The sequence below is a fragment of the Palaemon carinicauda genome, chromosome 21, assembly GCF_036898095.1.
Source record: "Palaemon carinicauda isolate YSFRI2023 chromosome 21, ASM3689809v2, whole genome shotgun sequence".
Classification (NCBI taxonomy): domain Eukaryota; kingdom Metazoa; phylum Arthropoda; class Malacostraca; order Decapoda; family Palaemonidae; genus Palaemon; species Palaemon carinicauda.
Genome location: NC_090745.1, coordinates 104,662,047 through 104,685,313, shown reverse-complemented (window position 1 = coordinate 104,685,313; position 23,267 = coordinate 104,662,047). Strand labels below are relative to the sequence as shown.

Below are 23,267 nucleotides of genomic sequence, written 5' to 3'. Positions count from 1 at the left end.
CTAGAGTGCATCCTGAGCATGCTGAAGAAGAACCGATGCTCGGTGAGGCCGTGGATGAGTTTAACAGGGACTCTTTCATCGCTAGCCCTGTTCATCGAGTTAGGGAGACTCCACCTCCGCCCCCTTCAGTACCATCTAGCAGCTCACTGGAACAAGGATATGACGCTCGAGGCGGTCTCTATTCCTGTTTCCAAAGAGATGAGGGCTACTCTAACGTGGTGGAAGAACAACATTCTCCTCAGGGAGGGTCTCTCATTAGCTGTTCAGACCCCCGACCTTCATCTCTACTCGGACGCATCAGACTCGGGCTGGGGCGCGACATTGGACGGACAGGAATGCTCGGGGACATGGAACCAGGAACAGGAAACGCTTCACATCAATTGCAAGGAGTTGTTGGCAGTTCATCTGGCCTTAATGAACTTCAAGTCCCTCCTGCTAAACAAGGTGGTGGAGGTGAACTCCGACAACACCACAGCCTTGGCATACATCTCCAAGCAGGGAGGGACTCATTCGAGGAAGCTGTTCGAGATCGCAAGGGACCTCCTCATTTGGTCAAAAAGTCGAAAGCTCACGCTGCTAACGAGGTTCATTCAGGGCGATATGAATGTCTCGGCAGATCGCCTCAGCAGGAAGGGTCAAGTCATCCCCACAGAATGGACCCTTCACAAGAACGTGTGCAGCAGACTTTGGGCCCTGTGGGGTCAGCCAACTATAGATCTGTTCGCTACCTCAATGACCAAGAGGCTCCCATTGTACTGTTCCCCGATTCCAGACCCGTCAGCAGTTCACGTGGATGCTTTTCTGCTGGATTGGTCCCACCTCGACCTGTATGCATTCCCGCCGTTCAAGATCATCAACAGGGTCCTTCAGAAGTTCATCTCTCACGAAGGGACACGGCTGACGTTGGTTGCTCCCCTTTGGCCTGCAAGAGAATGGTTCACAGAGGTACTGCAATGGCTGGTCGACGTTCCCAGGACTCTCCCTCTAAGAGTGGACCTTCTACGTCAACCTCACGTAAAGAGGGTACACCCAAGCCTCCACGCTCTTCGTCTGACTGCCTTCAGACTATCGAAAGACTCTCTAGAGCTAGAGGCTTTTCGAAGGAGGCAGCCAGAGCGATTGCCAGAGCAAGGAGGATATCCACTCGCAGAGTCTATCAATCCAAGTGGGAAGTCTTCCGAAGCTGGTGCAGAACCAATGCAGTTTCCTCTACCAGTACCACTGTAACCCAAGTTGCTGACTTCCTGTCACATCTTAGGAATGTTAGATCTCTATCAGCTCCTACGATCAAGGGGTACAGAAGTATGTTGGCAGCGGTTTTCCGCCACAGAGGCTTGGATCTTTCCTCCAACAAAGATCTGCAGGACATTCTTAGGTCTTTTGAGACCTCTAAAGAACGTCGGTTGTCCACTCCAGGCTGGAATCTAGACGTAGTCCTAAGGTTCCTTATGTCACCTAGATTTGAACCTCTTCAGTCAGCCTCTTTCAAGGACCTCACTCTCAAAACTTTTCCTCGTCTGCCTTGCAACAGCCAAAAGAGTAAGTGAGGTTCACGCCTTCAGCAGGAACATAGGTTTCACATCTGAAACGGCTACATGTTCCTTACAGCTCGGTTTTTTGGCAAAAAATGAGCTTCCTTCACGTCCTTGGCCTAGATCGTTCGAAATTCCTAGCCTTTCCAACATGGTGGGTAACGAACGGGAGAGAGTACTTTGCCCTGTCAGAGCTCTTAAGTACTATCTTAAAAGGTCAAAACCCTTGCGAGGACAATCAGAGGCCTTATGGTGTGCTATTAAGAAACCGTCGCTGCCTATGTCTAAGAACGCAGTTTCTTATTACATAAGGCTTCTGATTAGAGAAGCTCATTCTCACATGAAGGATGAAGACCTTGCTTTGCTGAAGGTAAGGACACATGAAGTGAGAGCTGTGGCTACTTCAGTGGCCTTCAAACAGAACCGTTCTCTGCAGAGTATTATGGATGCAACCTATTGGAGGAGCAAGTCAGTGTTTGCATCATTCTATCTCAAGGATGTCCAGTCTCTTTACGAGAACTGCTACACCCTGGGACCATTCGTAGCTGCGAGTGCAGTAGTAGGTGAGGGCTCAACCACTACATTCCCATAATCCCATAACCTTTTTAACCTTTCTCTTGAATGCTTTTATTGTTGTTTTGGGTTGTACGGTGGGCTAAGAAGCCTTCCGCATCCTAGTTGATTTGGCGGGTGGTCAATTCTTTCTTGAGAAGCGCCTAGGTTAGAGGTTGTGATGAGGTCCTTTAGTATGGGTTGCAGCCCTTTATACTTCAGCACCTAAGAGTTGTTCAGCCTCCTAAGAGGACCGCTGCGCTCAGTAAGGAAGACGTACTTATTAAAGGCAGAGTAATGGTTCAAGTCGACTTCCTTACCAGGTACTTATAATTTCATTTGTTATTTTGAATAACTGATAAAATGAAATACGGGATACTTAGCTTCTTGATTAACATGTACACTGGTTTTCACCCACCCCCCTGGGTGTGAATCAGCTACATGATTATCGGGTAAGATTAATATTGAAAAATGTTATTTTCATTAGTAAAATAAATTTTTGAATATACTTACCCGATAATCATGATTTAATTGACCCACCCTTCCTCCCCATAGAGAACCAGTGGACCGAGGAAAAAATTGAGGTGGTGTTGACAAGAAGTACTGGAGTACCTGACCACAGATGGCGCTGGTGAGTACACCCCCCTCTTGTATAGCGATCGCTGGCGTATCCCGTCCGTAGATTTCTGTCGGGCAACGGAGTTGACAGCTACATGATTATCGGGTAAGTATATTCAAAAATTTATTTTACTAATGAAAATAACATTTTCAGGTGTTAGATAAGTTTATTACTTCAAGACTTTAGATTTCTAATTTCTTTTCTTCACTGACCCACCTCCATCAGTGTGTGGGAGTCAGTATTATGAACATGAGGGGGAGGTTCATAGAAATAAACAATTTTAGTAATGACATTTATTATTCCTATGCTCACCAAATATTCATATATTGACTTGTGATGTGAAGATGATAGTGATTTAGTTTCTTCTTTGAGACTGAAAAGACAAAGGATCTGTGGCTCACCCAAGCCAAGGTTATTACTGTTAACCCTTTTACCCCCAGTCTATTTGGAAATTTCCAACCCTTAACCCCCAGGGGGTTACTTTTTTTCCCAGCACATTTTGCAGTATATATTTTTTAAATTGCTCTAACAGCCTTAATTTTTGTCATAGAGAGGTCAGGTTGGTCTCATTCTCTTGGAAAATGCCTGAATTTTCTCAAAAAATTATCAAAAATATGAAAAAAATAATTTTTATAGCATTTTTTTGCAAGGACGTACCGGTACGTCCATGGGGGTAAAGGGATGGCTGTTGTGAAACGTACCAGTACGTCCTTTGGGGGTAAAAGGGTTAACCATCAAATTGTCTCAATCTTATGCTAGAAGGCTAATCCCTTTGAAAGGAATGTAAACATGAAATTTTTAGTATATATTAAACGTCTTGTGTTAAACTAAGCTTCGAGAGAGAAGGATGGGATCATCAGGTGAGTATAGAAATAATAAATTTTATTTTTGAAATTGTTTTTTCAGCATTACTGTATTCTAGTTATTTGCTTGGAATAATATTGAGGGTATTACTGAAAATGGAGAATTAATGATCAAGTTTTTCATTCAATAGCTTTGGCAAACCAGTTGGACAAGCATACAGTGGGTTACTTGACATGGAAGGCTGGTATGCAGAGCGGTATGAATACTATGATCATCAGAGACACTCCGTCACATCACATAGTTTTCTCAGCGTATATTGGTATACCACATACTTACATGGCCTTATCATTTACTCATAAAATGCCAGAGAAGGAATGCAAGCTAAAGTTAACTGGGAAGTGAGTGTTTGCTGTTATTTAGTATATAGATAAGCTATATGATAGTTTTTTTTACTTTAGTTATAAGAACAAAAGTACAGTAGTTGATTAATATTTTGCAGGTGTTCATTTCATATTTATTTGCTTCCTGCTCCACATCACTCCAGTCTCCATAAGTAATTCCAGATTTTAATGAGTCTTTAAGTGGATCTGTTAACTACTGTAGCACTGTTGATCCAGGGTTCCTTATACAGAAGTTACCAATAGTCTATTTTACCTAGTTTGAAAGATGTACATTTTAATTAAGTGTTTTTATCAATTTTATTGATTAGTAAACTTGTGCTTCTCTCTTACAGGGCTGGAACATTTGGTGCAATTCTTGAATATGGGGCAGAAAGAAAAATATCTCAAAATAGTTCTTTGGCTGCCAGTATAGGGCTTGGTGTTCCCACTGGTGTTCAACTTAAAATTAAGTAAGTGTTAAGTTATGTTATTCTCATTTTATGTGTTTAATAAGTTATATTGTAGCTCGGAAAATAATGGGAAATTTTTCTTAGTAGGATTTTTGTAATTACTACAATGTATTGTACTGTTTCATTTCTTTGTTAAGTTGTACATTTTCTAAATGCAGGTAAAAAACCTTTAGTTGCATTAATTGATTATGTCAAGGATTTGCATTGATTTACTACAGTATTTACAATAGGGAAAATGCAGTTACAAATTAACATAACACGGTAGGAGAACCTTGTTCTTTCATCGGTTTTTCATGAAGTCTGATCATTATCATGTGTAGTGTTTCTTTTTAATCAGTCTTTTGATTTCTGCAAGTTCGTCTCATCTCATATGGAGTAGGTTGGCCAGGGCACCAGCCACCTGTTGTAATACTACCGCTAGAGAGTTATTGGGTCCTCTCTCTGGTTATGGCTCATTTTTCCTTTGCCTACACATACACTGAAAAGTCTGGCCTATTCTTTCCACGTTCTCCTCTGTCCTCATACACCTAACAACCCTGAGATTACCAAACAATTCGTCTCGACTCAAAAGGTTAACTACTGCACTGTAGTTGTTCAGTGGCTACTTTTCTCTTGGTAAGGGTAGAAGAGAGACTTTTAGCTGTGGTAAGCAGCCCTTCCAGGAGAGGGACATTCCAAAATCAAACCATTGTTCTCTTGTCTTGGGTACTGCCATAGCCCCTCTACCATGGTCTTCCACTGTCTTGGGTAATGCCATGGCCTCTCTATTTGGGTCTTCCACTGTCTGGGGTAAAGTTCTCTTGCTTAAAGGTACACTCGGGCATACTATTTTATCTTATTTCTCTTCCTCTTGTTATTTTTATAGTTTATAATTGAAAGATTTATTTAATGTTTGTTATTATTCTTTAACTTCTCTTGTAATGTATTTCTTTATTTCCTTTACTCACTGAGCCATTTTCCCTGTTGGGGCCCTTAGGCTTATAGCGTCCTGTTTTTCACAACTAGGATTGTAGCTTAGCAAGTAATCATAATAATAATAATAATGATATTGATATAATAATAATAATAATAATAATAATAATAATAATAATAATAATAATAATATTTCATGGTAACATGTTGACGGCAGGGTAATTAGCAGCTGATGGCTTATACTTCGCTAAAAAGTTTGAACTGCTGTTATCCTTCTCCCATAGTGAAGAAAGTTGGTTTGTATTAGTATAGGAACAAACCACAACACAAACTAACCATTGTATAACCAAGGGATGATACAGTACTGTAATATGATTTTTGCTGCACATTTAATTTTTTGTAAAGAATTTTAACTTGTATTTCTATTTTAGTAAATTAAGGTTCACTTTATTACTTTTTGTGTTTTGAGAGGAAGTATGAGACTATTGCTGTATGGATGAGCAATACCTAATTTTCAATATTAAACTTACCCGATAATCATGTAGCTGTCAACTCCGTTGCCCGACAGAATTCTATGGAGGGATACGCCAGCTATCACAATACTAGAAGGGGGTGTACTTACCAGCGCCACCTGTGGCCAGGTACTCAAGTACTTCTTGTTGACACCTCCTCAATTATTCCTCTGTCGTGCTTCCGGCAAGACGTTCTGGGATACGCTTATGTTCTTGGAGTATTTTCACGACTTTGGTGAAGTATTTCTCTTTGATTTCGGCTGTCGCTTTACTGGAAACTTCTATATTAGCTTAGTTAGCTTTTGGAATTAATTTGATTAATTATGGTGACGAAGAGAGTATGAACTCTCTTTCACCTTTAAATGGCCGACCCTTCCCTTAGACGGAAGTGTTGGTGTCTAAGAGAGTATAGACTCTCTTTCTTAATTTTGCTTAACAAAAGTTATAGATTTATTTTATATCTCTCCGCCTCTTATAGGCCTCTTCGATTAACTTCCTTTTTTTATAAACTTATTAAAATTAATTTTTATATTTGTTTATATTCGACCTTCCTAATAGTAGGCGGTCTTTTCTTGGTACCGAAGTTAATTAACATTGAGCCCGTCATTTCGGTTTTACCTGTTAACATATTATGCTATTTTAATGTCTTTGAAAGAATTTCTTTGATAGTCTAGTACTGTTTTCAAAGTTGAACTAACGTTTTGTTTTGTCTCTGCAGTTGTTGACGTTCAGAACGTTCAACTTGCACTCTATCGTTACGATAGAGAAAGAATTTTCACGGTTTCACATTGCAGTAAGAGTAACCGTGTCTAGCGTTTTGTTCATTCTTTCTTAACTTAATGGTTTTAATCCTAATAAAGGAACTTTTCATTTTGGGAAATATTTCAGTTTTTTCCTTTAACAATAATATGTTTTAACGATATATATGATTGGGCTCTTCTCTCAGGTTCTAAGTCAAGAGAGAGAGAGAGAGAGAGAGAGAGAGAGATAGAGACGGAGGGAGAAAGAGGTGGATAAACGTTTCATTCAAGCCTGCCAGGCGTACGAGTAACGTTGTTATCGTTTTTGCTCTCTCCCTAGTCTCTTTAGGGGAAGAAAGTAAACGTTTCTAGAGTGATCTAGTGTTTAGTCTCTTTCCAGCCACTGAATTATTTATCTTTCATTAGATTTTTCTGTTACATTGTAATTCTGTTTTCGCAATTACTAACTTTTGAGAAAGGATAGAATTGCGTGTTTCAGGTACAAACCACTTAAAGTTTCGAGTTCAGTGAAATAAGTGCAAACAGAAAATCAAAGTGATAAGTGATTAGCGCAAAGTGTGTCAGTGTTGTGCGTGAGGGTACTTCTGTGCGCGCCAGTCGTTCTCCCAGTCCGGGACCTCTTGCAAGCTCCCAAGCCCAGGGGAGAAGCAATGTCGAAGGACAAAAGGGTTCAGCAGGCCTTGATCGGCGCACAGAAGTATCCTCGGTGGTTGTGGGCGTGTCTTACCGAGACCGTCACTCCCACCCGCAGACGATTGAGCCCTTATTTTGCTCGTCTGCAGAAGAAATTTAGGGGAGAAAACGCTGGTCTCAGGTCTCAAGACCTCTTAAACATAAAGTCCAGACCTATGCCAGACGTACGAAGTTAGAGTTCAACAACCCGGATGCAGTCATTGGGTTAGCTCTGACTCTCCTCAGTCATCAGTTGAATGCACTCCGCCTAAGAGGAGTAAGGTTCTGCCGCAACAGATCTCTGCTGTTAAGGCTTTACCTCAGCAGACCTTAGTGTCTGCCGACCCCAAGTTGACTCTACTGCAGTCCATGCAGTCACAACTTTCGGTCTTGATGCGTGAGTGTCGGGCTGAGAGTGTTGCGCCTCCGCCTCCGCCTATACTCCCTCCGCCTGCGCTCGCTCCGCCTGCGCTCGCTCCGCCTGATCGTAGTACCACCTGCCAGGCGTACGATGTTGAGCCACGTTCTGAGTTGGCTGTTCCCAGTGGTGCTCAGCCTCCGCCTTCTTTAAGGCAACCTTTACAATGGGATCAGGAGGATTATACCTCTCTTCCTCCGCCTCCACTTGCTGCTCCACCAGTGATGCGACACTCGGTTGAGGTACAACAACCTCTCCCGTCCATGAGTCAGTCTCCTCAGCTCTCGCTGCAGCGAGCTCAACCCTCCACAAGGCAAGCACCACTACACCTTAGCCTTGCGCCTCAGGAGCCTCAGCTTGCGAGACATTTACCTTGTTCTGCGCAGCCTCTACCTCATCGCGCTCCGCTCACACCACAGGAACAGGAACTTGCTACTCCGCTTCCGCCAACCGCTCAGCAAGCGCAACCCTTGGGTTCAGCCACTCATGCCAGGAGTCAGCCTCCTCCACCCATGCGCCTACCTTCTGCTACTTCCTTTGATCAGCCTTTGCAGACTGAGCCTCAGGTGTTCCCTCAACAGAGTCTTGAAGAGGAAACCACAACTATTGTTGTTCCAGCTCGTTCTGACTCTGCTGTTCAGCATACCTTACCTCCATTTTCAAACCTTATGATAATGGAGGTTATTTGTATTACTTATAAAAATATATTTGTATTCCTTGCAATATATTTTTAACAATATCGCAGAATATGGCAAAAAAATATGAATCATGAGTTATGAATGTAAGGTAAATATTATGTTGATATTTAAACCCCATGCAAGCATGCATAAAGCACTCTAGCACTGGTCATGGAATTTCTGAGAAATGTTAAACGCCATGCACACGCTCTGCTTACCTTACAGCATGCTCTACATACAGCATGCTCTACATACAGCATGCTCTGCTTACAGCATGCTCTGCATACTACATGCTCTGCATACAGCATGCTCTGCATTCAGCATGCTCTGCATACAACATGCTCTACATACAGCATGCTCTGCATACAACATGCTCTGCATACAGCATGCTCTGCATTCAGCATGCTCTGCATACAACATGCTCTGCATACAGCATGCTCTGCATTCAGCATGCTCTACATTCAGCATGCTCTGCATACAGCATACTCTGCATACAACATGCTCTGCATACCTTACCGCATGCTTCTCAGTCACACATCTTTGGTTGTTGCCAACTCACTAGACTGTCAAGCAGTTTCATAACGTTGCCTTCTAGTCTGCTGCTTTTGCACCAGTGAACCCTCACTGAGAGAACTTAGCTTTTCTAGGATATGGTCCCTGTATATGAGAAAGTTCTTTTCTCCCTCCTTCTGATATTCCCTTGAGGACTCTGTCATTTGGAGGGAGCCTTTAGCTGCATAGCCTCCTATGGACTTTTATTTAAGCGTAACATGCTTCCAGGGAAGGTAATGGTTCCACTTCAGTCGCTAATCCCGTCTGTTACCACACCTGCTCCCATAGACCTTGAGCTGTGTTGCAAGACATGCAGTCCAAGCTTAGTCCTTGTTAGAGGATTTTTTGTTTACGGAGTCAATGTGTCACGGGGAAGACGTTCAACAACCAACAGAAGTGACTTGTTGTGACGCAGTGCGGCAACCTCAGCAACCCGATAAGGAGTTGTCTGTACGACCCAGACAGTCTAGACAGATTCGGGTTGTCACTGTACTTCCTCGCTTGCCCATGATTGACAGTTCACAGACTGTGCAGCAGTACCATGATCTTGTGTCCGGCTCCGTCAGACGACTGGCTTTTAAGAGCTCCCACAAGTCGTCGCTGTCTGGAGATTTTCAAATGGACTATGGATCTGACCAAGGAACTGGGCCTCCTGGTCAATTTTGAGGAGTCTCAGCTCGTTCCATCCCAGACCATTGTCTCCTTGGGTATGGATCTTCAGAGTCGAGCTTTTCGGACTTTTCCGTCGGCCCCAAGGATCTTCCAAGCCCTAGAATGCATCCAGAGCATGCTGAGAAGGAACCGATGCTCAGTCAGGTAGTGGATGAGTCTAACAGGGACACTTTCATCGCTGGCCCTGTTCATCGTGTTAGGGAGACTCCACCTCCCCCCCCTTCAGTATCATCTAGCTGCTCACTGGATAAAGGACATGACGCTAGAGACGGTCTCAGTTCCTGTTTCCGAAGAGAGGAGGTCTTCTCTCGCGTGGTGTAGGAACAGCTTTCTTCTCAAGGAAGTCTACCTTTGGCTGTTCAGAAACACGACCGCCGTCTCCTCTCGGACGCATCAGACACGGGCTGGGGTGCGACTTTGGACGGACAAGAATGCTCGGGAACATGGAATCAGGAGCAAAGGACACTTGACATCAATTGCAAGGAGTTGGCGGTTATTCTGGCCTTGATAAACTTCAAGTCCCTCCAGCTTAACAAAGTGGTGGAGGTGGACTCTGACAACACCACAGCCCTGGCTTACATCTTCAAGCAGGGAGGGACTCTTTCGTGGAAGTTGTTCTAGATCGCAAGGGACCTACTCATCTGGTCTAAAGATCGAAAGCTAACTGGTAACGAGGTTCATTCAGGGCGGTATGAATGTCATGGCAGATCACCTCAGACGGAAGGGTCAGCCAACCATAGATCTGTTCACTACCTCGATAACCTAGAGACTCCTGTTGTATTGTTCTCCGATTCCAGACCCAGCAGCAGTTCACGTGGATGCTTTTCTGCTGGATTGGTTCCATCTCGACCTGTATGCATTCCTGCCGTTCAAGATTGTCAACAGGGTACTTCAGAAGTTCTCCTCTCACAAAGGGACACGGCTGACGTTGGTTGGCTCCGCTCTGGTCCGCGAGAGAATGGTTCTTAGAGGTACTGCAATGGCTGGTCGACATTCCCAGGACTCTTCCTCTAGGAGTGAACCTTCTAAGTCTACCTCACGTAAAGAAGGTACACCCAATCCTCCACGCTCTTCGTCTGACTGCCTTCAGACTTTCGAAAGACTCTCAAGAGCTAGGGGCTTTTCGAAGGAGGCAGCCAGAGCGATTGCCAAAGCAACGAGAACATCCACTCTCAGAATCTATCAGTCTCAAGGGGAAGTCTTCCGTAGCTGGTACAAGACCAATGCAGTTTCCTCAACCAGTACCACTGTAACCCAGATTGCTGACTTCCTGTTATATCTAAGGAAAGTAAGATCCCTTTCAGCTCCTACGATCAAGGGTTACAGAAGTATGTTGGCAGCGGTTTTCCGCCACAGAGGCTTGGATCTTTCCACCAACAAAGATCTACAGGACCTCCCTAGGTCTTTTGAGACCTCAAAGGAACGTCGGTTGTCCACTCCAGGCTGGAATCTAGACGTGGTCCTAAGGTTCCTTATGTCATCAAGATTTGAACCTCTCCAATCAGCCTCTTTTTAGGACCTCACATTAAAAACTTTTCCTCGTGTGCTTGACAACAGCTAAAAGAGTAAGTGAGATCCACGCCTTCAGCAGGATCATTGTTTTCACATCTGAAACGGCTACATGTTCCTTGCAGCTCGGTTTTTGCTAAACGAGCTTCCTTCACGTCCTTGGCCTAAGTCGTTCGAGATCCCAAGCCTGTCCAACTTGGTGGGGAATGATCTGAAGAGAGTACTTTGCCCAGTTAGAGCTCTTAGGTACTATCTAAAAAGGTCTTAACCTTTACAAGGACAATCAGAAGCCTTATAGTGTGCTATCAAGAAACCTTCTTTTCCAAGTTCTAAGAACTCAGTTTCTTACTATTCAGGCTTCTGATTAGAGAAACACATTCTCATCTGAAGGAAGAAGACCTTGCTTTGCTGAAGGTAAGGACACATGAAGTGGGAGCTGTGGCTACTTCAGTGGCCTTCAAACAGAACCATTCTCTGCAGAGTGTTATGGATGCAACCTATTGGAGAAGCAAGTCAGTGTTCGCATCATTCTATCTCAAAGATGTCCAGTCTCTTTACGAGTACTGCTACACCCTGGGACCATTCGTGGCAACGAATGCAGTAGTAGGCGAGGGCTCAGCCACTACATTCCCATAATCCCATAACCTTTTAACCTTTCTCTTGAATACTTTTTATGGGTTGTACGGTCGGCTAAGAAGCCTTCCACTTCCTTGTTGATTTGGCGGGTGGTCAATTCTTTCTTGAGAAGCGCCGAGGTTAAAGGTTGTGATGAGGTCCTTTAGTATGGGTTGCAGCCCTGTATACTTTAGCACCTTTGAGTTGATTCAGCCTCCCAAGAGGAACGCTGCGCTCAGTAAGGAAGACGATCTTATTAAAGGCAGAGTAACGGTTCAAGTCGACTTCCTTACCAGGTACTTATTATTTCATTGTTATTGTGGATAACTGATTATATGAAATACGGGATACTTAGCTATCCTTTAGTCTTGTACACTGGTTTTTCACCCACCCCCCTGGGTGTGAATCAGCTACATGATTATCGGGTAAGTTTAATATTGAAAAATGTTATTTTTATTAGTAAAATAAATTTTTGAATATACTTACCCGATAATCATGATTTAATCGACCCTCCCTTCCTCCCCATAGAGAACCAGTGGACCGAGGAATAATTGAGGAGGTGTCAACAAGAAGTACTTGAGTACCTGGCCACAGGTGGCGCTGGTAAGTACACCCCCTTCTAGTATTGTGATAGCTGGCGTATCCCTCCATAGAATTCTGTCGGGCAACGGAGTTGACAGCTACATGATTATCGGGTAAGTATATTCAAAAATTTATTTTACTAATAAAAATAACATTTCTCAGGCGAGTTGAGGAAATCATCCCAGTGGACAGGTGAATTAATTACTGTTCCTAGCGCTGATCCAGCTGTATCTTGTACTAGACTTTGTTCAGTCCTGTAATTTCAGGTTGAAATGCTATTACATTATTATTATTATTATTTTTTCAATATTTAACTTAGCCGGTGATTATAATAGCCGCAACTCTGTTGCTCGACAGAAAACTCTAAGGTAAAAACTCACCAGCGATCGCTACACAGGTTGCGGGTGTGCCCAACAGCGCCATCTGTCGTACAGATACCCAGTACTCAATGTTAACAAAGAACTCAATTTTCTCTCTGTCGAGCTATCGACAAGACGTAATTACTCGCTGTTGCTAAACTGGAGTTTTTTCACAACTAATTGGTGAAGTACTTTATTCTAGTTTTGAGCTTTCGCTATGCAGGTGTTTTATCTTCATCTTAAATCTTGAACTCGTTTTGGATAGATTTAATTATGGTGACAAAGAGAGTATGGACTTTCTTTCACTTTTAAATGGCCGACCCTTCCCTTAGACGGAAGTGTGTTGAGGCTTTTAGTAATTATCTTATCACGTTATAGATTTTCCTCTATATATTTTATATCTCTCCGCCTTTATTAGGCCTCTTCGATTAACTTTCCATTTATTATAAACATATAAAAATAAATTTTAATGTTTTGTTTATATAGACCTTTCCTGTGAGTAGGCGGTCCTAACTTGGAAACCGAAGTTAATCAACGTTGAGCCCTTTATATCGTAATTAGCTTTTAAAGAGCTAAGGATTTAAAACTTTTTAAATGTAATATTTTATGGAAGAATTTCTTTGATAGTCTTCGTACTGTTTTCAAAGATGAACTAACGTTTAGTTTATTTATGCTACGCAGTTGTTGACGTTCAGGACGTTCAACATGCGCTCTATCGTTACGATAGAGAGAGAGTGTATCACGGTTTCACTTTGCAGTAAGAGTAAATCGATTCTGACGTTTTGTTCATTCTTTCTTAGCTTAAATGTTTTAAATTCTAATTTAAAGGAACTTTTTATTTGAAAAACCTTTCAGTTTTTTCCTTTAGTCAAATAACATGTTTTTTTTTTTTGACGAAATGTAATTGGGCTCTTCTCTTAGGTGCGAAATCAAGAGAGAAAGAGAGAGAGAGATAGAGACGGAGGGAGAGAGAGGAGAGAAAACGTTCCGTTCAAGCGGGTAACGTTGTTCTCGTGTTACTCGCGTCCCTAGTCGCTGTACGGGGAGGAAGGATAAAACGTTTTTAGGTTTTTATTCTCTTCCCCAGGCTATGTGCGGTGAGAGATTGAAAACGTAGTTTATATGAACTAGTGTTAGTCTCTTTCCCAGCCACTGATTTTTTTATCTTAAAATATGTTTTCTGTTTTTTGCTGGTATTAATGAGCTTGCATTATACGACTGATTTCGTAATTACTACCTTTTAATGAAGGGTAGAATTGCGTGTTTCAGGTAGAAATAAGTGCAAAACAGAAAATCGAAGTGATAAAGTGATATGCGCAAAGTGTTACAGTGTTGCGTCCGAGGCGCAAAGTGTTACAGTGTTGCGTCCGAGGGTTCGTCTGTTCGTGCCTGTCGTTCACCTAGTCCGGGACCTCTTACATGCTCCCAAGCCCAGGGGAGAAGTAATGTCAAACGACTTATGGGTTCGAGAGGCCTTGACCAACGAACAGACGTTTTCCCTCTATGGTATCGGGTGTATCTTACCAAGATCTCCCCTACCATAAGACGAGAGAGACGTTTGTTTCTCCTCGTCATCCGAAGGCTTTTCGCATAAGAAACCTGTCACAAGGTTTCGAAGCCCTTAAGCGAAAGTCAGTCCTTTCAGGACAGGTCCAGCGTCCTGGTTACAACCATTAGGACAGCTCTGACCCTATGCAGTCATCGGATAACTGCTCGCCGCCTAACAAAGCGTAACACAGACTCGAGAGTCTTTTTTTGTAGGCAAAGTGTTGCGGTCACAGACGTTACCCTCGTCTCTTACCACAACCATTTCCGTTGATCCTTAATGGGTTGTATGGCAAGACATGCAGTATATGCTTGCCTCCCTTATGGAAGACTATTCTGCCGATTAGTCCGTTGATTCTAGCCGTTTATCTCATCGATATCCTGGCTTTCAGCCAACCTAACGTTCCTTTGTGCTTACTGTTGACGTTGGCGTAGCTTAGTCACGTCAGTCAGGTTGTTTAGAACCACACTCGATGCGGTCTCGTGTGGTTTTTCAGCCGCATTTGGACGTTAGGCCACTTGCTGATGCTCCTGTTGACGTTCAAGACGTTCACTAACAATCGGAGTTGACTTGTTTTGACGCTGTGCGTCAACCTCCGCATTCTAGAGTTGTTTTGACTGCTCAGTCTAGGCAGTCAAAGCAGTCTCGAGTGGACGCTGTGCGTCCTCACGCACCTGTTGTGGTTGACAGTTCAGTTGTTGACAGTTCACAGACTGTCAAGCAGTTACATGACGTTGCGTTCTGATCCGCTACTAATGCACCAGTGAGTGTGGACTCTGCTTGTAAAGCATTGCCACCACGGTAGGTCTCTCCCTTGCTTGAGACTCAGCTTTTATCGGACAAGGTTCCTGTAGATGAGGAAGTTGCTGTTCTCCCTCCTACTGATATTCCCTTGAGGACTCTGTCAGATGGAGAGAAGCCTAAAGCTGCTTAGCCTCCTATGGACTTTAATCAAATCATGATGATTTTTTTTAAGGATCTTTGTCCGGATCTTTTGTAACTGCTGCTTCTCGTTCGCCTAAACGTCAGAGCTTACACTAGGCCTAGCTACTTCGAAGCCGTTGTTTTTAAGCTAGTGCTCTCTCGCTCTCCTAGAGAGCGTTACGTTGGCTAGGCGACTGGTTTTTCACCAGGAGGAGTTTGGGGGATACAGCCTTTGCTTTCCCTTCTTTTAAACTGGTTTATAGAGCGAGAGTCTGATATGACACGAGAGAAGTTCTCGGCTTGGGAGTTCATGCCTCTGCCCAGATAGACTTCTCAATTCTCGTAGACTCTCCCTGGCGCCTGGCCAGGAGACGCTCCAAGTTGTTTACAGGTCAACTTCACAGCTGTTTTCGAGCCTTTGAAGTTTTGCTGTACAATTATGTCACGCATAACAAGGCTTTCAGGGATGGTAAACGGTACCGCCTCAGTCGCTAACCCCGTCTGTTGCCACACCTGCTCCCGTAGACCCTAAATGGGCTTTGCTGCAAGACATGCAGTCCAAGCTTGTGTCCTTGTTAGAGGACTTTAATGCGGAGAAGGTTGCTACCGAACTTTCTGGCCAACAACCTTCCAACCGGTCGGTTGTGCGCCCTGTCGACGCTGAGGTAACCTACTCGCGTCTGCCAGTTGAGGTGGTCCCTCCACCGATGCGACCCAGTGTGGGTTGCCAGCCGCACGTTGACGTTAAGCGACGCTCGGAGGTGGTTGTTGACGTTCAGGACGTTCAACAACCAGCAGAGGTGACTTGTTTTGACGCAGTGCGTCAACCTCAGCAACCCGGTAGGGTGTTGACTGCACAACCCAGACGGTCTAGACAGTCTCGGGTTGACGCTGTGCTTCCTCGCGCACCCATGGTTGTTGACAGTTCACAGACTGTGCAGCAGTTCCATGATATTGCGTCCGGCTCCGTCACGCATCCACCAGTGCGACCGGACTCAGCGAGCCAGACGTGGCCCACTCCGTTGCCGTTTCCTCATCAGGATGAGGAACCCTCTGATGAGGACGTTGCTGAACAACAAGACGATCAGCCCCCAAAATAGATCAAGCCCTGCTATCCATCGATGCTGAAGAAGGAACGCTGCTCAGTCAGGCTGTGGATGAGTCTGGTAGGGACGCTGTCATCCGTGGAACAATTTGTGTCACTAGGAAGACTACACCTCCGTCCTCTTTAATACCATCTAGCTTTTCACTGGAAAAAGGACAAGACGCTAGAAGCGGTCTCGATCCCGGTTTCCGAAAAGATAAAGTCTTGTCTGACTTGGTGGAAGGACAATATCAACCTAAGAGAGGGTCTTCCCCTGGCTGTTAAGACTCCCAACCACGTTCTCTTCTCGGACGCATCGGACGTGGGCTGGGGGGCGACACTAGATGGTCGGGAATGCTCAGGACTGTGGAACTCGAGTCAGAGGAGCATGCATATCAACTGCAAGGAGCTGTTGGCAGTACATCTGGCCTTGAAAAGCTTCAAGTCTCTCCTTCGAGGCAAAGTGGTGGAAGTTAACTCGGACATCACCACGGCCTTGGCGTACATCTCCAAACAAGGAGGTACCCACTCACTGACGTTGTACGAGATCACAAGGGACCTGCTCATCTGGTCAAAAGGTCAAGACATCTCCCTAGTAACGAGGTCCATCCAAGGCGACTTGAACGTCATAGCAGATTGTCTCAGTCGGAAAGGGCAAGTAATTCCAACCGAATGGACCCTCCACAAGGATGTGTGCAAGAGACTTTGGGCCACTTGGGGTAAAACCATCCATAGATCTCTTTGCAACCTCGCTGACCAAGAGGCTTCCAATCTATTGCTCTCCAGTCCCGGACCCAGCAGCAATACATATAGATGCTTTCCTCCTAGATTGGTCACATCTGGATCTCTACGCATTCCCACCGTTCAAGATTGTCAACAAGGTACTGCAGAAGTTCGCCTCTCACGAAGGGACAAGGTTGACGTTAGTTGCTTCCCTCTGGCCCGCGAGAGAATGGTTCACCGAGATACTTCGATGGCTAGTAGACGTTCCCAGAACTCTTCCTCTAAGGGTGGACCTTCTACGTCAGCCACACGTAAAGAAGGTACACCAAAGCCTCCACGCTCTTCGTCTGACTGCCTTCAGACTATCGAAAGACTCTCGAGAGCTAGAAGCTTTTCGAAGGAGGCAGCCAGGGCGATTGCTAGAGCAAGGAGAACATCCACCCTTAGAGTCTACCAATCGAAGTGGGAAGTCTTCCGAAACTGGTGCAAGTCAGTATCTGTATCCTCGACCAGTACCTCTGTAACTCAAATAGCTGACTTCCTCTTATACCTGAGGAAAGAACGATCTCTTTCAGCTCCCACTATCAAGGGTTACAGAAGCATGTTGGCATCAGTCTTCCGTCACAGAGGCTTAGATCTTTCCAACAATAAAGATCTACAGGACCTCCTTAAGTCTTTTGAGACCACGAAGGAGCGTCGTTTGGTTACACCTGGTTGGAATTTAGACGTGGTACTAAGATTCCTTATGTCAGACAGGTTCGAGCCGCTACAATCAGCCTCCCTGAAAGATCTCACCTTAAAGACTTTTCCTGGTATGCTTAGCCACAGCTAAAAGAGTCAGTGAGATTCATGCCTTCAGCAAGAACATCGGATTTTCGTCAGAAAAAGCTACATGTTCACTACAACTTGGTTTTCTAGCCTAAACGAGCTGCCTTCTCGACCTTGGCCGAAATCGTTCGATATTCCAAGCTTATCGAATATGGTTGGCAATGAACTAGAAAGAGTCTTATGCCCTGTGAGAGCTCTTAAGTTCTATTTAAAACGAACTAAACCTTTACGAGGCCTGTCTGAAGCTTTATGGTGTTCAGTTAAGAAACCATCTTTGCCTATGTCAAAGAATGCTTTATCCTATTTTATCAGACTGTTAATACGAGAAGCTCATTCCCATCTGAGTGAGGAAGACCAAGCTTTGCTGAAGGTAAGGACACAGGAAGTTAGAGCTGTCGCAAATTCCGTGGCCTTTAAACAAAATAGATCTCTGCAAAGTATAATGGACGCAACCTATTGGAGAAGCAAGTCAGTGTTCGCGTCTTTTTATCTTAAGGATGTCCAGTCTCTTTACGAGAACTGCTACACACTGGGACCATTCGTAGCAACGAGTGCAGTAGTGGGTGAGGGCTCAACCACTACAATTCCCTAATTCCATAACCTTTTTAATCTTTCTCTTGAAATGTTTTTATTGTTGTTTTTTGGGTTGTCCGGAAGGCTAAGAAGCCTTTCGCATCCTAGTTGATTTGGCGGGTGGTCAAAGTCATTTCTTGAGAGCGCCTAGATTAGAGGTTTTGATGAGGTCCTGTGGTATGGGTTGCAACCCTTGATACTTCAGATCCTAGGGGTCGATCAGCATCCTAAGAGGATCGCGAGGCTCCGTAAGGAAGACGTACTTAAAAAGGCAGAGTAATTGTTCAAGTCGACTTCCTTACCAGGTACCTATTTATTTTGTTTTTGTTATTTTGATAACTTCTAAAATGAAATAAAAACTCTTAGCTCATAATAATGTAAACATATTTTGCTGGTCTCTACCCACCCCCCTGGGTGTGAATCAGCTATTATAATCACCGGCTAAGTTAAATATTGAAAAATGTTATTTTGATAATAAAATAAATTTTTGAATATACTTACCCGGTGATTATAAATTAAAGGACCCTCCCTTCCTCCCCAATAGAGACGCAGTGGTACGAGGAGAAAATTGAGTTCTTTGTTTACATTGAGTACTGGGTATCTGTACGACAGATGGCGCTGTTGGGCACACCCGCAACCTGTGTAGCGATCGCTGGCGAGTTTTTACCTTAGAGTTTTCTGTCGAGCAACAGAGTTGCAGCTATTATAATCACCGGGTAAGTATATTCAAAAATTTATTTTATCATCAAAATAACATATTACTATCCAAGCTACAACCCTAGTTGGAAAAGCAAGATGCTATAAGCCCAGGGGCTCCAACAGGGAAAAATAGCCCAGTGAGGAAAGGGAATAAGGAAATAAATAAATGAAGAGAACAAATTAACAATAAATCATTCTAAAATAAGTAACACGTCAAAACAGACATGTCATATATAAACAACAACATCAAAAACAAATATGTCATAAATAAACTATAAAAAGACTCATGGCCGCCTGGTCAACAAAAAAGCATTTGCTCCAACTTTGAACTTTTGAAGTTCTACTGATTCAACCACTCGATTAGGAAGATCATTCCACAACTTGGTAACAGCTGGAATAAAACTTCTAGAGTACTGCGTAGTATTGAGCCTCGTGATGGAGAAGGCCTGGCTATTAGAATTAACTGCCTGCCTAGTATTACGAACAGGATAGAATTGTCCAGGGAGATCTGAATGTAAAGGATGGTCAGAGTTATGAAAAATCTTATGCAACAAGCATAATGAACTAATTGAACGACAGTGCCAGAGATTAATATCTAGATCAGGAATAAGAAATTTAATAGACCGTAAGTTTCTGTCCAACAAATTAAGATGAGAATCAGCAGCTGAAGACCAGACAGGAGAACAATACTCAAAACAAGGTAGAATGAAAGAATTAAAACACTTCTTCAGAATAGATTGATCACCGAAAATCTTGAAAGACTTTCTCAATAAGCCTATTTTTTGTGCAATTGAAGAAGACACAGACCTTATATGTTTCTCAAAAGTAAATTTACTGTCGAGAATCACACCTAAAATTTTGAAAGTCATACATATTTAAAGAAACATTATCAATACTGAGATCCGGATGTTGAGGAGCCACCGTCCTTGACCTACTTACAATCATACTTTGAGTTTTGTTAGGATTCAACTTCATACCCCATAATTTGCACCATGCACTAATTCTAGCTAAATCTCTATTAAGGGATTCACCAACCCTAGATCTACATTCAGGGGATGGAATTGATGCAAAGAGAGTAGCATCATCTGCATATGCAACAAGCTTGTTTTCTAGGCCAAACCACATGTCATGTGTATATAGTATGAAAAGTAATGGGCCAAGAACACTACCCTGTGGAACACCGGATATCACATTCCTATAATCACTATGGTGCCCATCAACAACAACTCTTTGAGATCTATTACTTAAAAAATCAATAATAATGCTAAGAAACGACCCACCCACTCCCAACTGTTTCAGTTTGAAAACAAGGGCCTCATGATTAACACGGTCAAAGGCAGCACTAAAATCAAGGCCAATCATACGAACTTCCCGACCACAGTCAAGGGATTTCTGTACAGCATTGGAGATTGTGAGAAGGGCATCACATGCTCCAAGGCCTTTACGAAAACCAAATTGCAAACTATTATTATTATTATTATTATTAAATGCTAAGCTACAACCCTAGTTGGAAAAGCAGGATGCTATAAGCCCAGGGGCCCCAACAGGGAAAATAGCTCAGTGAGGAAAGGAAACAAGGAAAAATAAAATATTTTATGAATAGTAACAACATTTAAATAAATATTTCCTATATAAACAATAAAAACTTCAACAAAACAAGAGAAAGAGAAACTAGATACAACAGTGTGCCTGAGTGTACCCTCAAGCAAGAGAACTCTAACCCAAGACAGTGGAAGGCCATGGTACAGAGGCTATAGCACTACCCAGGACTAGAGAACAATGGTTTGATTTTGGAGTGTCCTTCTCCTAGAAGAGCTGCTTACCATAGCTAAAGAGTCTCTTCTACCCTTACCAAGAGGAAAGTAGCCACTGAACAATTACATTGCCGTAGTTAACCCCTTGGGTGAAGAAGAATTATTTAGTAATCTCAGTGTTGTAAGGTGTATGAGGACAGAGGAGAATCTGTAAAGAATAGGCCAGACTATTCGGTGTCTGTGTAGGCAAAGGGAAAGAACCGTAACCAGAGAGAAGGATCCAATATGGTACTGTCTGGCCAGTCAAAGGACCCCCTAACTCTCTAGCGGTAGTATCTCAATGGTTTTATTAGTTACGGATTGGGAAACCTTTACTACAGAGCAACTTCCTCCCACAGAAAAATGAGTTGTCTTTGAAAATGACACTGTATTTTGACCCCAAACAAATACCCAACGACACACACACACACACACACACATATATATATATATATATATATATATATATATATATATATATATATATATATATATATATATATATATATATATATATATATATATATATATATACACATCCCTAAATATTTATTTGGGGTCAAAATACAGCAAGTGTCATTTTCAAAGAAAACTCACCCTTCCACAGGAAGAAGTTGCTCTGTAGTAGGAAAGTTTTCCCCATCCGTGAATGTATGTATGTATGTATGTATATTCTGCCAATAATGGGGGATCACATTATTTATTACAGGAAAACATATATCTTCCCTAACGTAAATATAATTTTACCCAATCTAAGGAATTGAGGGAGTAGATGATTACCTTCAGCAAACCTATTAAGACGTTCAAAAACTTTAGATAATATGGGAGTTATGGAAATTGGGCTGTAATCAGTGGGATTTGAGCTACCACAAACACATTTACATAGAGGAGTAACATTACCAATTCTCCAACTAGTGCTAAAAGCTCCTCTTCTTGCAAACTTGCGCAAAATAACAGATAACTTTAGAGCTAAGAAATCTGCTGTCTTTATAAAAAACAAAGGAAAAATACTATTTGGGTCTACACCTCCATAAGCATCAAGGTCCACCAACAGAGCTTTAATCTCACGAGATCAAACAGCTAAACTAGTTAGTTTAGCCTCAGGAAAACAGGAATGAGGAAGTTCAAGTTCTTCATTACTCTGTTTACTGTCAAAAACATCAGCCAAAAGGGTTGCCTTTTCCTTTGGACAGTGAGTGACTGAGCCATCTGGTTTAAGTAAAGGAGGAACTGTTGCATCTACACCAAAGAGTGCAGATTTAAGGGTAGACCACCATTCATGTTCCTGAGATGTATCAGAAAGTGTTTCTTTTATGGTTAAATTGTACTCCTTTTCAGTTGAGGCATAAACTCTCTGAGCAAAAGCTCGAAGCTGAGTATAGTTGTTCCAGGTCAAATCTGATCTGTTACCCTTCCAAAGATGATAGGCCTCCTGTTTCTCCAAATAAGCACGTCTACAATCATCATTAAACCACGGTTTGTCCTTCACTCGGTACCTTAGCACACGAGAAGGGATACGCCTATCAGTTATGTTGACTAGATTCTCATTCAAAGGGACAACAGGATCTACACTATTATATAATTGTGACCAATTCAAGCACAAAAGATCATGTAAATTCCCATTCCAGTCTGCTTGGGATTTCATATAAATTTTACAAGAATATGATAAATCAGGGACAGGCTGCTCAGTCTTCACTAATAATGAAATCAAGGCATGATCAGATGTCCCGACTGGAGAACCAACCTTATTAGTCATTGATTGTAATATAAAGCTATGCCATTCTCCTGTGTAGTGCAAGATAAACACAGAATATGTTTTTAAGAATTTATGAAAATTAGTGTGGACCTAAACATTATTATTATTATTATTATTATTATTATTATTATTACATTCTAAACTATAACCCTAGTTGGAAAAGCAGGATGCTATAAGCCCAAAGGTTCCAACAGGAAAAATAGCCCAGTGAGGAAAGGAAACAAGGAAAAATAGAATATTTCAAGAAGAGTAATATCTTTAAAGCAAATATCTCCTATATAAACTATTAAAACATTAACAAAACGAGGAATAGAAATAAGATAGAATATTGTGCCTGAGTGTACCCTCAAGCAAGAAAACTCTAACCCAAAACAGTGGAAGACCATGGTATAGAGGCTATGGCACTACCTAAGACTAGAGAACAATGGTTTGATTTTGGTGTCCTTCTAGAAAAGCTGCTTACCATAGCTAAAGGGTCTCTTTTAACCTTACCACTGAATAATTGCAGTGCAGTCTCCCCTTGGGTGAAGAAGAATTATTTGGTAATCTCAGTGTTGTCAGGTGTATGAGGACAGAGGAGAATATGTAAAGAATAGGCCAGACTATTTGTGTGTGTGTGTAAAGGGAAAATGAACTGTAACAAGAGAGAAGGATCCAATGTAGTACTGTCTAAGCAGTCAAAAGACCCCATAAATCTCTAGCAGTAGTATTACAACAGGTGACTGGTGCCCTAGCCTACCTAC

General features: G+C 42.7%; 1 protein-coding gene across 3 annotated transcripts in view; it reads left to right on the top strand.

Moving 5' to 3' along the window:
- Positions 1-23,267, top strand: part of LOC137615386 (dnaJ homolog subfamily C member 11-like) — a 119,564-nt gene that overhangs the window by 56,290 nt on the left and 40,007 nt on the right. For all 3 annotated transcript variants that reach the window (XM_068345208.1, XM_068345206.1, XM_068345207.1), the window contains exons 7-8: positions 3,698-3,905; positions 4,241-4,357. In XM_068345208.1, coding sequence (XP_068201309.1) covers positions 3,698-3,905; positions 4,241-4,357 — 325 coding nt within the window. The remainder of the gene's footprint in view (positions 1-3,697; positions 3,906-4,240; positions 4,358-23,267) is intronic.